This window comes from Podarcis erhardii, assembly GCF_964252035.2.
Source record: "Podarcis erhardii genome assembly, chromosome: 13".
NCBI classification, from domain to species: Eukaryota; Metazoa; Chordata; class Lepidosauria; order Squamata; family Lacertidae; genus Podarcis; species Podarcis erhardii.
This window is the reverse complement of record NC_138502.1, coordinates 41,621,391-41,635,455: the sequence shown is the minus strand read 5'-3', so window position 1 is coordinate 41,635,455 and position 14,065 is coordinate 41,621,391. Positions and strand designations below refer to the sequence as shown.

The 14,065-nt window shown below is 47.4% G+C and overlaps 2 protein-coding genes across 2 annotated transcripts in view; one reads left to right on the top strand and one right to left on the bottom strand.

The window, feature by feature from the left end:
* The window catches only part of POLR1A (RNA polymerase I subunit A), a 41,194-nt gene extending 35,379 nt beyond the window's left edge, over window positions 1–5,815 (bottom strand). Inside the window, exons 1-5 of the mRNA XM_081837588.1 lie at window positions 5,631–5,815; window positions 3,662–3,866; window positions 2,841–2,990; window positions 2,664–2,771; window positions 440–525 (exon numbers count right to left, since the gene is read on the bottom strand). Coding sequence (XP_081693714.1) covers window positions 440–525; window positions 2,664–2,771; window positions 2,841–2,990; window positions 3,662–3,866; window positions 5,631–5,707 — 626 coding nt within the window. The 5' untranslated portion in view covers window positions 5,708–5,815. The remainder of the gene's footprint in view (window positions 1–439; window positions 526–2,663; window positions 2,772–2,840; window positions 2,991–3,661; window positions 3,867–5,630) is intronic.
* PTCD3 (pentatricopeptide repeat domain 3) overlaps window positions 5,813–14,065 on the top strand; it is a 28,826-nt gene continuing 20,573 nt past the window's right edge. The window contains exons 1-6 of the mRNA XM_081837849.1: window positions 5,813–6,006; window positions 8,397–8,446; window positions 8,777–8,816; window positions 10,407–10,452; window positions 11,740–11,808; window positions 13,377–13,481. Coding sequence (XP_081693975.1) covers window positions 5,828–6,006; window positions 8,397–8,446; window positions 8,777–8,816; window positions 10,407–10,452; window positions 11,740–11,808; window positions 13,377–13,481 — 489 coding nt within the window. The 5' untranslated portion in view covers window positions 5,813–5,827. The remainder of the gene's footprint in view (window positions 6,007–8,396; window positions 8,447–8,776; window positions 8,817–10,406; window positions 10,453–11,739; window positions 11,809–13,376; window positions 13,482–14,065) is intronic.

Below are 14,065 nucleotides of genomic sequence, written 5' to 3'. Positions count from 1 at the left end.
GGCGGCAGCGGCGGGTCCGTGTCAGGTGATCTGAGGCGAGTTGCCGCTGGCGCTGCCGCCCAAACGACGCCGCTTGCCCGGAGGAGGAGGAGGGCAGAGAGGTGAGGAAAATGCAACATGGCCCAGCAGCTGCAGCAGCAGCGGCGGCGGCGGCGGTGGGGCTGTGAGGAGGGGCTGCCTGGCGCGCCCTCCGTGGCCCTGATGCGCGGGGACCGCAGCGAGCGCTGAGAGCCGCTGCCTGCCGGACGCCTTCAGCCCGGACGTGCGCACAGCTCGTCGGTTCCGCGAGACATGGGGCTCTGCTACAGCCTGCGCCCGAGGCGCTTTGGCAACTCCGGAGGCGGCGAGCGCACCCCCCCAGATGTTGCGCCCGGTGCGGCCGCCCCCCCCTGCACCCCCCCACGCTACGCCACTGTTCTGATCAAATGGATATACTTACTTGCAGTTTGGACATCTCTTTGAACCCATGTGCAATTTCCAAAACTGGGAGATAAGTTTACTTCTATACTCGCATACGTTTTTTACCTAAAAGGGAAGAAATAACAGCTACATAATTCACTGTTGGCTTGCACAACTCCCAGTAGCCTACATATTAATCACTTTCAATTCAAACATTCATCATTCATGTAGGTGGTGGCAGTCTTCCACAAACATAACGTAGAATTTGACCATCATGGTCCCAGCCATTTAGTGCAATTGCAACAATGATTCTAACCATCGTAACAGAATGGTTACTGACCATACCTGTGATCACCTGGTTCACACATTATATTTGGCTGGACAAGTTTTCTTATTTCATTGCACTTAAAAGTTTCAAAACACATAAAATACATCCCATTACAGTGGTACCTCGGGTTAAGTACTTAATTCGTTCCGGAGGTCCATTCTTAACCTGAAACTGTTCTTAACCTGAAGCACCACTTTAGCTAATGGGGCGTCCTGCTGCCACCGCGCTGCCGGAGCACGATTTCTGTTCTCATCCTGAAGCAAAGTTCTTAACCCAAGGTTTTATTTCTGGGTTAGCGGAGTCTGTAACCTGAAAAGTCTGTAACCTGAAGCGTCTGTAACCTGAGGTACCACTGTACTAAACATTTTTGTTCTTGGGTTAAAAAAAGTTTCGACATTTCATAGTCACTACACTCAAGTACATTGATCCAAACAATTTTTATGCAGACTCCTTTCATTGTTTGAAATGCTGAGCCCAGAATATACCGTATTTTTCCGTGTATAAGACTATTTTTCGAAGAAAATTAAGAAAACACCTCTCAGCACTACCCGTGTATAAGACGAGCCCCAATTGTAAACCTATTTTTTTAGTAAAAATAAAACCACCCTAGTCTTATACGGTAATACAAGACTAGGATGGATAAAAATGTATTGCACTGACGCATACTCAGACATTACTTGAGTAGACTAAGACTAGCCACATAGTACACTTAGTATATACTAAATTCTCTTTGATGCACTGGTCTGTCAATGGACCCAAGGTGCCTTTTTTCCTGTTGTCAACATTTTGTCTCCCAGGTATATCATTTTTGCAGAGTTCATGCCTGATCTAGGCTGTCCAGATTGGGAGGTCAACATCTTCTCAATTTGACTACAGATATATTACAAAAACAGTAGTTCTTGTGTTCACTATCCCCTTCCTCATCATTTTATCCAAGGATACCATTTGACTGATTGTTAGCTAAGCAACTTAGCCCCTGCAACATCAAATTTGTATATCCTTACCTGTAGGTTTGTAGTGATTTAGCCCAAGTGTCTGTTCACCTGCCCTACTAACAATGAAATCCTTTGCAAGTGCCAGGTAAGTGTGCATAAGAATTCAGATGAACTATATTTCACTTTAATATGTTGTGATCTTATGGTCTGAAAGTTATTCAAGAGATAATGGTATGGAAAACCAGACCTGAGTTAATAGGAGGAACAGATATAGTAATCCAAAATTCACTTTGGCTTCTACTAAAAGCTAATTTTCTTTAAACAAGCAACAAGATATGTTCTCCTACAGTTGTTAGCCGGCTATTATGTTGCATTACTATGTGATGTAGGAAGTTAGAAAAAAAAGCAATGCTTTCATTAATTTCATTTCATATTTAACATAATGTGAGTAAATCTGCCACTGCAAATTTTTCAAGAACTAGTCCAGAAAAGTGTTTACTCTAAGATAACCTCAAAACGGTAGGCACTTTAATAAAGAGGAATTGCAAGCTTGTCTCAAAAATGGAAAGGGACGCGGGTGGTACTGTGGGTTAAACCACAGAGCCCAGGACTTGCTGATCAAAAGGTCGGCGGTTCGAATCCCCGCGACGGGGTGAGCTCCCGTTGCTTGGTCCCTGCTCCTGCCAACCTAGCAGTTCGAAAGCACGTCAAAGTGCAAGTAGATAAATAGGTACTGCTCCGGCGGGAAGGTAAACGGCATTTCTGTGCACTGCTCTGGTTCGCCAGAAGCGGCTTAGTCATGCTGGCCACATGACCCGGAAGCTGCACAACGGCTCCCTCGGCCAATAAAGCGAGATGAGCGCCGCAACCCCAGAGCCGGCCACAACTGGACCTAATGGTTAGGGGTTCCTTTACCTTTACCTCAGACATGGAAGCAAGAGCAGATTGCTTATTCAAAGCACCATAAATAGTGGTCTATAATACGGTTTCGTCTTACTTACATGTGCACCATGTTCTCGGCATTGGTTATTTTGGAGCAATTCCTTTGTGTGCAAACTCAGCACTTCTTCCACATCTGCACCTGGTACGTCTGCATTGTCATCTAAAAACTAAAATAAAGATTGAATTAGAAACATGTTGAATGCTCTCAGACAAAAACCAAGAGGAGCCAAACTTACCCTGCTTAGGACGGCCTCAAGATCATGGGCTGCTTGAAGCAACCCTACTTCCAGAAGCTTCAGCTGGTTAAGCAGTAAATGAATCACAGCCCGTGGACAGGTCAGGTGGCCACAGCTCAAGCACGAACCTCGTATCAAAAGGAATAATTTCTGAAGAAGATAAAATAGTTTATTATCACACTACTAAATATTTCATTAACGTTTCAAAGCGCTTTTCATATTTAATCTTGTTAAAATCCTTCCAAAAACCCGGAAAGGTAGAACACTACACCGTATTTTTCGCTCTATAGGACGCACCTGACCATAGGACGCACCTTGTTTTAGAGGGGGAGAACAAGGGGGGGAAATCTCCCCCTCTCTGCACAGCGCCCCTTCAGCGAAGTGGCAGGAGAAACGGAGCCCCTTCCATTTCTCCTCCCGCTTAGCTGAAGGGGCACCTACTCTTCAATGAAAGGAACCCGAAGCCTCCGGAGCGCAGTGGGAGCTCTGGAGGCAGCTATCTTTGAAGCCTGGAGAGTGAGAGGGGTCTGTGCGCACCGACCCCTCTCGCTCTCCAGGCTTCAGCAAAAGGAACGCAAAGCCTCCGGAGCACAGCAGGAGCTCCCGCCACATTCCAGAGGCTTCAGTGAAGGCAACCCTTAATTTTTGGAGGGGAAAATGTGCGTCCTATAGAGCGAAAAATACGGTAATTAACCAATGTGAAGTGTTCACACCATACATTTATTCTCCAGACTGCGGTAACTACAACACTGAAGCAGCACAACCACCCACCCCATAGGATCTAGAATATGAGAAATCAGGAATGTCATGAATATACTTACATCAAAAAAGAGAGGATTGTAGACAGTGAGGGGCAGTTCTATGTGACCCAGATGACCTGGGCAGTTGTTGAAGTCCTGCGTGCAAGTAGCACACACTTCTTTGTTGTCAGTTGGCCCCAAAGACAAATCGTACAGTCCATTTGGTGACGGAGTACCCGCATTATCCAGAAAAAGTGGGTTGGTTATAGATTTTACACTCAGATTCCTATGCACAAAAACAAAGTTAGATATGTAGCATCAAAGCCATTTTTGGATTGCATTTCCCTGAACTCCATGAGATAACAACTAACTTTTTTTAATCGTGAAGTTAGGAGAGAGGGTAAAGAGTTCTCACTACATGTTTGTGGTTTTGCAAATGGTACTAGTTTTGCCTCGTATCAAACCTTTTTACCCATAAGAACGGCTATCAATGATTTTGGGTTGTATCACACATTGCTGTCCCCCAACTCTCTGGAGCGGATTTTGAGGGTACAGGGGGTAGGAGAGGAAGGAGAAGACCCATTGCACTAGTGGAATTCTGCTTGCACAGAGAAGATTGTTAATTCAATAGTCTTTTTTTACTGGAGCACTCCCAGCTGGAAGACCACAACAAGATATGTGACATAGAACTATTCTTCAATTGCCTCAGTGCAGGCAACATTTCCGGAACAACGTTTTACTGTTTGCTGATGCAACAAACTCTGACACCTAGAAAGGAGGTCCAAGATGTAAACGGAGCAGGGGAATATGAATTTTAACAGCCCATTTTTACATCCTTGTATACATATATATATACATGCTGTTAACAGAAGCACAACTGTATAGGCGAGAATTTTTTTAACGGGTACCTCTCCCATAGCTGAGTAGTATTGTACACAAATTATGTTACACGTTTTCCCCAAGTGAATTGGCTTGCACTACATTCAGAGATGGTGACAGCAGTCACAAAATTAAAAGACGCCTGCTTCTTGGGAGAAAGGCAATGACAAACCTAGACAGCATCTTAAAAAGCAGAGACATCACTTTGCCAACAAAGGTCCGTATAGTTAAGGCTATGGTTTTCCCAGTAGTGATGTATGGAAGCGAGAGCTGGACCATAAAGGAGGTTGGTCACCAAAGAATTGATGCTTTTGAATTCTGGTGCTGGAGGAGACTCTTGAGAGTCCCATGGACTGCAAGAAGATCACACCTATCCATTCTGAAGGAAATCAGCCCTGAGTGCTCACTGGAAGGACAGATCGTGAAGCTGAGGCTCCAATACTTTGGCCACCTCATGAGAAGAGAAGACTCCCTGGAAAAGACCCTGATGTTGGGAAAGACTGAGGGCACAAGGAGAAGGGGACGACAGAGGACGAGATGGTTGGACAGTGTTCTCAAAGCTACGAACATGAGTTTGACCAAACTGCGGGAGGCAGTGGAAGACAGGAGTGCCTGGCGTGCTCTGGTCCATGGGGTCACGAAGAGTCGGACACGACTAAACGACTAAACAACACCACATTCAAAGAATGCCTATATCTCCACCAACAGCTCTGTTGGCACATCTGCAGTGGCACAAACAAAGTGATCTAGAATAAGCAAAGGGGGAGCGGGGTCCCCAAAAGCACCGCGCAAAAAGAGTCAGATACGCTACTAAGCACCCCATAGTTGAGCATGTTGTTGGGCACACAATTCCTGCATCGCGGGGGGATTGGAGTAGATCTTGGCTGGGAGGGCGGGGTATAAATAAAATATTATTATTATTATTATTATTATTATTATTTATTAGATGACCCTCGTGGTCCCCTCCAATCCTCGCTTCTCGGCCTTTCGGCTAAGATCACGCGTAGCACGTGTGCATCTACAACCCTTGACTCTCAATCTCAGGCTCGCAGGTTCGAGACCCACGTTGGGCAAAAAAAGTATCCTGCCTCGCAGGGGGTCGGCCTAGATGACCCTCGGGGGCCCCTTTCCAACTCTCTTAACAGTCTTGCTACCCAGCCGCGGGGCGTACCGTATCTCCTCCTCCGTGTACATCCCGAACGACAGGCCCGTCAGCCGCCGCCACGGCGCCTCCTTCGCCGCCGCCATGGCCCCGGGAAGAGGGGTCGCCGCCCGCCGCCCCTGCGAGGAGGAGGAGGAGGAGGAGGAGGAGAGACACGGGAAAGAGCCTGAGGGCGAGGGCCGCACGTGTGAAGAGGGGAGGAGGAGATGGAGGAGGAGCAGGAGCCAAGCGCCACTTCCTCCCCGGCTTCTCCTCCCTTTCCGCCCCGCGAAGGGCGGCGCAGCGTGGACATGGCGGCGCGGTGCCTGAGGCGGCTGGCCTTTCCGCGCCGTAGGCCGGTGCCGCCCGCGGGCCAGCCGGGCTCGGGGGCGGGAAGGGGCGCCAGGTGAGGCGAGGGCGCGGAGGGCGGGAAGCAAACGGGCAGCGGGTGGGAGTGGAGGCGGGCAGGCCTCCTTGGCAACGGACAGGCCGCCCTAGCAACGGCGAGGACGAAGCGCCCGGGGAGGGTGGAGAGGCCGCAGCGCCCCCTCATAGAATTGTAGAGGCTGAAGGGACCCTGGTGGTCATCCAGCCCAACCCCCTGCGATGCAGGAAACCTTTTGCCTAACGTGAGGCTCGAACCCGCGACCTTGAGGTTAAGACAGGCACCCCCAAACTCGGCCCTCCCGCTGTTTTGGGACTACAGTTCCCATCATCCCTGACCACTGGTCCTGTTAGCTAGGGATGATGGGAGTTGTAGTCCCAAAACAGCTGGAGGGCCGAGTTTGGGGGTGCCTGGGTTAAGAGTGTCAGGCGGAAGGGACCCTGATGGTCACCTAGCCCAGTGTTTCCCAACCTTGGGTCGCCAGCTGTTTTTGGACTACAACTCCCATCATCCCTAGCTAGCAACACCAGTGGTCAGGAATGATGGGAATTGTAGTCCTCGAACAGCTGGAGACCCAAGGTTGGGAAACACTGACCTAGCCCATCTCACTGAGATGCAGGATTCTTGTTGCCCAAAGTGATGCTTGAACCCGCAACCTTGAGGTTAAGAGTCTCATGCTCCAGAAGCATACAGTCGGAAGGGACCCTAATGGTCATCTAGCCCAACCCGCCGTGATGCAGGATTTTTTTGTCCAATGTGGGGCTCAAGCCCACAATCCCATAGGAGCGCAGGAAGCTGTTTTATTATTCTGAATCGGACCAGTGGCCCGCGCAGCTCAGCGTTGCCTACTACTCCGATAGGCAGCGGCTCTCCAAGGGTTTCAGGCAGGAGTCTGTCCTTGGCCCCCCTAAAGGTAAAGGGACTCCTGACCATTAGGTCCAGTCATGACTGACTCTGGGGTTGCGGCGCTCATCTCGCTTTATTGGCCGAGGGAGCCGGTGTAAAGCTTCCGGGACATGTGGCCAGTATGACTAAGCTGCTTCTGGCGAACCAGAGCAGTGCACGGAAACGCCGTTTACCTTCCCCCCGGAGTGGTACCTATTTATCTACTTGCACTTTGACGTGCTTTCGAACTACTAGGTTGGCAGGAGAAGGGACCGAGCAACGGGAGCTCACCCCGTCGCGGGGATTCGAACCGCTGACCTTCCAATCCGCAAGCCCTAGGCTCTGTGGTTTAACCCACAGTGCCACCTGCGTCCCTTTAGCCCCCCCTAGTGACCCATTAATAAAACTACTACTAGGCTAGGGCATTTGCACACCTGAGCAGGGTCTGGTGTGGTTTCACATTGGCTGCAGGATTGTGTGTTGGGATTTCCTGTATCGCAAGGGGGTTGGACTAGATGACCCTTGGGGTCCCTTCCGATTCTATGATTCTGTCTGGAGATGCCCTGGATTGACACCCCTGGGACCTTGCTGCGTGCAAGGCAGATGCTCTGATGTTGAAATAATAAGGCCACCCCCACCCTAAGTGTCAGGACGCAGGGAGAAGGTGCGTCTATATCTAGCTAGCTTTGCGGTTGAGAAGGGGCGGAGGAAGTGGGCAGTTGAACGATATTTTATTTCTTTGCTGCAACTTCAAAGGTGTGGGTATTTTCTGTGGTGGGGTCTCTTTCTTTGTACAGTGGTACCTCGGGTTACATACGCTTCAGGTTACAGACTCCGCTAACCCAGAAATATTACGTCTGGTTAAGAACTTTGCTTCAGGATGAGAACAGAAATCGTGCTTCGGCGGCGCGGCAGCAACAGGAGGCCCCCATTAGCTAAAGTGGTGCTTCAGGTTAAGAACAGTTTCAAGTTAAGAACGGACCTCCAAAACGAATTAAGTACTTAACCTGAGGTACCACTGTATTACAATAATAGAATTGCAGAGTTGGAAGGAGCCCTGAGGTTAATATAGTCCAACTCTGCAATATCCACTACACTTTTGCCGATACAAAAATTGATGTCGGTAAGAACTTCGAACCAAGTCTCTAGCCCTCCTGGAAAGAAAGTTATGGGGCATAAGGTGCAGGTACTTTACCAGTGATTTCTGAAATGAGAAAAATATATCTTGTATATTTTTCTGGGTGCTGAGGAATGCTCCCTGTTGCTAGGATCATTGTGTGTGTCTCTGTGTTTCAGAGAGAGAGAGTCATCTCCATAATAAAGACCAACAAGACATTGCTGACTTCCCATAGTGGTTGTCTCTGTAGTTTTGTGTTATGCTACACACCCTTCATGCTAGTCATTTTGTGCCTGGTACCTCCAGCACTCTCTGAAGATTTGAAATGTGCCTACTTGTCCAAAAATGTTAGTGACTCTGTGTGTGGTTTTAAGAATCCATGTTTCATGGATGCATTTGATTTCCGTAGGCCCTGCTCAGGAAATGCAGCCCTTCAGAAAAAATCACCTAATCTTGAAGGTACAAGTATTTTTGTCACTAATTTTGAGCTCATAAAACCAACGCTTCACAATAGCGAAAAGTTTACTGTGCTTCCTTGAGAAAAGTGTGTGATTTAAAGCTTATTTCTGTGGGGAAATGTGTTCACTAAAAATAATTGGACTTCTATCTGAGTAAATGCAATTAGGATAAGGCTATTTGTAGAAAGTTTGATTTTGTTACAGGCAGTGTTTCAGCTAAAGTGGCTATGCATATGAATAACTGTTTGCCGAATTAAAGCTTTCATAGTTGCAGTCTATTCAAGTATGCGTATCCTTTACTAATGTAGCTGTAATAATGTTCTTTTCAAAGTTGACGAAGGAATTATTTCTCTTCCAAGAAAGAAAACCTGGTGAGTAGTTTCGTTTAATGCTTTATTTGAGAAATTTAAAGAAGGGATGAGGAATCTTCAGCTGCTGTTGGACCCGGGCTCCATTTTCCCCAGCCACATGCCCAGAAAATGATGGAAGTTGCAGTCCTTCAATATCTGGAGAGCCACAGATTCCCATCCCTGTATTAACAAGTTGGGAACATTGTATGGGAGGAGACAATCTCTTGGGTATTGTAATGGTTCTAGGTGTTGCTTGTGCGTAAGTCGTCGCCACACCTGGCTGGGTTACCTGGGTGAACCCTATTCTGTCCGGACAGCCACTCATCCGTGGCTGTCTCAATCGCTGGCAGAATCCGTCAGTGGGCGTTTCTTGAACTTCTTCCAGCAAAGAAGCTCTTTGACGCCTAGTCTCTGCCTACTCTCCCTGCGCGGAAGTCTTCTGCGCAGGGAGGGTGTGGGCAGCGGAGGACCCGTGCTCTCCCCGCTGGTCTCCGGCGAGGAGTCATGGAGCCACCTCGCCGATTCCCCCATCTGCCCCCCTTCTCCACTGGTGCTACGCTGATTTCCTTCCCCAGCAGATGGGCTGCCTCTCTCCCTCCTGGGACGCTCTCCGGCATCCCTCTGGAGCCCTCCCTCCTCCTCTGGCTCCGATGGCAGTTCCCTGACAGGTATCCTGTTCCCAAACCATTTAAGGAGTCAAAGGTAATAAGCAGCGCTTATGATTGGAAGTTAAGAGGAAACAAGTATAGCTATTGTAAAATGAATTGATTTATTTTGGTCACTGACCAGAGTGTGCTATTGTAAAACGGATGGGGACCATCTTGGCCTGCCAGGGGTTCCCAATTTGGCCCGCAAGACCATTTGCCCCCTGCAAACCATGACCATCTGCCCTTCAGCTGACATCACTGTCTTAAAAGAGGAGCGGAAGGAGACTTGCAAAACCTTTCCCAAGTCTGCCCCCTACTCGCTTTTAGTTTGTGATTTCAGAGGCTAAAAAAGGAAAGCACAAGGTGCCTTGGAAAAGGTTTTGTGAGCCTCCTCCAGTTCTTCTTTTAAGCCTCTTGAGATTGGGGGCTGGAGGAAGGGGAAGATTCACAGAGTCATGCCTATCTGTTGCATTTGGTTCACAAGGCAGAGTCTGTAAAGGTTATGGCCGGTGGAGTCAGAAAAATTCCCCAACCCTGACATAGATAGAGTGGTGCCCCGCAAGACGAAAATCCCGCTAGACGAAAGGGTTTTCCGTTTTTCGAGGCGCTTCGCAAGACGAAAACGTGTTGCGAGTCTTGCGAGTTTTTCCCCTTTCCCCCCCCTTTTTCTAAGCCACTAATAGCCACTAAGCCGCTAATAGCGCTAATCCGCTAATAGGGATGCTTCGCAAGACGAAAAAACTGCTAGACGAAGAGACTCGCGGAACGGATTATTTTCGTCTTGCGAGGCACCACTGTAGATACTAAAAAGCAGGGGGGACAAGATAATATGGGGCAGAGGCCAAGGAGGCACCACCTTCTGGAACTGCAGAACATATGCTGTGCTTCACTACTTCATAGTGGAAACACTTTAGTATGATAAGTTATATACTGAAAACTGAATATTTAATTTTCTTAAATTTAGGGATAAGATAGCAGTTCTTCAAGCTCTTGCATCAACTGTAAAGAGGGTAAGTGCTTTTTTGAAATGATACAATGCTTGGTCGTCCCCCACCCAATGTAAAACTCTCCCAACAGTGCAAAATCACTCCCCGCCGCCCACCAAGTTTTCAAATATTGATTTTAATGCTACTGTCTGATAGAGGGCATGATGTGTGCATATTATTCTATCCAAACTGAAGTAAGCATATTATTCCAACAAAGTAATTTCGAGATCAAGAGTGCAAAAGTGATCTCAAATGGACCTTTGCACCAGTTTAGAATGATGTGCTTGGAGCACACAAGAGCTCATGCAGTGGTACCTCTGGTTACGTACTTAATTTGTTCCGGAGGTCCGTTCTTAACCTGAAACTGTTCTTAACCTGAAGCACCACTTTAGCTAATGGGGCCTCCCGCTCCCGCCACGCAATTTCTGTTCTCATCCTGAAGCAAAGTTCTGAATCCGAGGTACTATTTCTGGATTAGCAGAGTCTGTAACCTGAAGCGTATGTAACCTGAGGTGCCACTGTATTTTCTGCTCTCCTGCAAAAATCAGTAACAGCAGCATACAAGGATAATCCTTGAATAGTGCCAACTGGAAAAATTCTTGCTGCATTGGTGCATTTTTTATGGATGAATAAGGCACCCAAAATAGTGTAATGCAGTGCTTTTCAAACAGTGTTTTATGGCACCCTGGGGTGCTTTGAATGATGGTCAGGGGTGCCGTGGGCAATACTGGCCTCTGTCCCTCTTTCTTTCATTCACTCCCTCCTCTGATTTTCTATTGCGTCTCTGCCTCCCGAAGGCTTTTCACATCTGTTTGTTGCAGCAGCCCTGGCTACAAGCTCCGCAGGCGAACGGTGCCTCTGGGCCTGGCCAGGGGGTGCTTCCCAGGCCCCTATGGGGCAGTATGAGGAGGCATCTTTATTTGGGGCAGGGAGGCAGCTCAGAGACCAGGGGCGGCAGAAGCAGCTGCCCAGAGGACTCCTAAGGAGAGGGGAGGAGGCCGAGGGAACACTCCACAGGATGTTCAAAAAAGGGTGAGAGGCTGCCAGTTTTGCAGGCAAGGGGTGACATAACTGGGCTCCCGAGTCCCACAGGGGTGCCGCAGAAAGAATAGTTGGTCAAGGGAGCTGTGGACTCAAAAAGGTTGAAAACCTCTGGTGTAATGAATGTATGGTTAATGTATGGTTGAAGAGGTTTTTGGTGTGTGTTAAAGCAAAATGTTTAGACACGATTTTTAACCTCAGCAATGCAGGAAGATGAATCTGTCACGGTGCAAAAGCTACAATTTAAACGCTTCCTCCTCCTTTATTCAGGATCCCACAGCTCCTAACTACATGTTTCAAGACGACCCGTATCTTATTCCTAGAACCACTACTGAGTTTGTAAGTAACTCTCTTAAAACTGTTTTTGCTAGAAAAAATTGTTTAGTATACTGGTCCACAGTTACAAGCACTTTTGTATGCATGGAAGGTTCCGTTGCTACTTACATTCTTGTAAGTGTTTTTTTAGGGTTGGGACTTCCCGTTTTATCACCCAAACTGACAGTAAGGGGACTGTTAGGGCTGTGTCTGAAGATGAAATGCTGGTTTTGTGTTGAATTCTGTGACAGTTCACTTCTTAGATTACTCCCCCACCCCAAAATAGCACAAGTTGTTTTGGGGCCTCAGGTGCATGGAGTAGACAGCCTGTCTGCCTGTCCTGCACATTCTATATAATATTTGTGTATTAAGTCATACTCCTTAAACATCTGTGATATATTTTCAGAGGCTTGTATCCACCAAAGTCACCCCATTAATACAAGAACTTCTGCCTGTCCAATAGGACTTTCTCCACGTTCCTCCCAACCTGTTCTGGGTTTTCCCTCAACTGTCTGGAGCAGATTTGGGAAGAGAAGAGGGAGAGAAAGTCTCATTGTGCATGTAGAAGCCCATGAACGTAACAGGACAGCTTCATTGGGTGTTGTTGTTGTTGTTGTTTAGTCGTGTCCGACTCTTCGTGACCCCATGGACCAGAGCATGCCAGGCACTCCTGTCTTCCACTGCTTCCTGCAGTTTGGTCAAACTCATGCTGGTAGCTTCGAGAACACTATCCAACCATCTCGTCCTCTGTCGTCCCCTTCTCCTTGTGCCATCCATCTTTCCCAACATCAGGGTCTTTTCCAGGGAGTCTTCTCTTCTCATGAGGTGGCCAAATTATTGGAGCCTCAGCTTCAGGATCTGTCCTTCCAGTGAGCACTCAGGGCTGATTTCCTTCAGAATGGAGAGGTTTGATCTTCTTGCAGTCCATGGGACTCTCAAGAGTCTCCTCCAGCACCATAATTCAAAAGCGTCAATTCTTCGGCGATCAGTCTTCTTTATGGTCCACTCTCACTTCCATACATCACTACTAGCTTCACTGGGTACAGAACCAGAATTACTGCTTTTGTGTTGCAGCACTGGGGAGGCTGCTCTTTTTAAATTCCCTACCTAGAAATATTTATCACTTCTCTCCCCCCTGCACCCAACCCATTTCTCATACGGACTCTTTCTTAACATTATTGTCAAATGTAAAAGAAATTCCCTGACACAGGGTTCAAGACCTAGTGGCAAGCGCCCCCCCCCCCATAAATAAATTGAGCAACACCACTTGTTTTTATCAAAAGCCCTGCTCATATTAAACTGACTGTCCCTGGTTTCTAGGGAGAAAAAGAGAGGTGCTTTCTTTTGCTTTTGCAAAAAACACCAGCAGCACCTCACTGCTGCTTCCTGGAAAAACAATATATGTAATGATTGAAATGTGATAGTAAAAGCTTTAAAATGGAAAATTGACTTGATGGTAGTAAGAATATGAGAGAAAAAGGACTAAATATTTGATTCAGAGGCCCTTTGGTAGGTTTTATGAAACTGCAGTATCGTGAATTGTAACTTCTACTTTTAGTAAAGAAAATAATATGGATACATTCTTTTTCTAGCGTTTATTTTCCTTATCAAAAGAATCTGGGGAAAATGCAGCCAGATATATTCTTGACAAACATCCTAATCTTTTTGAGATTGACATAGCTGAACCTCATGTACCGGTAAGCCTTGTGTTTTTATTATCATACACATTAATTCTTTGTTGCTAAGAGAAACGTCTGTGTCCTCTGAGCATTTCGTAAAATTATTCCATTGTCTTGAACTTCAATCTGCTGTAGAAGCATCCTGCGTAGACAAACCTTTTTCTATGAGTTGTGACAGGGGTACGATAGAGAGAATCATGCACACACTTTGCCTCATCAAGTGCAGTGGTACCTCTGGATACGAACACCTCTGGTTGCATATCCTTCAGGATGCGAACGCGGCAAACCTGGAAGTATTTTTCCGGGTTTCGCCATGCACGCATGTGCAGAAGCGCTCTACATGGTAGATTCATAATCTGGTGAACTGGGTTCGCATCCCCGCTCCTCCACATGCAGCTGCTGGGTGACCTTGGGCTAGTCACACTTCCCTTAAGTCTCTCAGCCTCACTCAACTCACAGCATGTTTGTTGTGGGGGAGGAAGGGAAAGGAGATTGTTAGCGGCTTTGAGACTCCTTAGGGTAATGATAAAGCGGATATCAAATCCAAACTCTTCTTCTTCTCTACTGCGCTGCATGCATGTGCAAAACAGGAACCTCTGGTT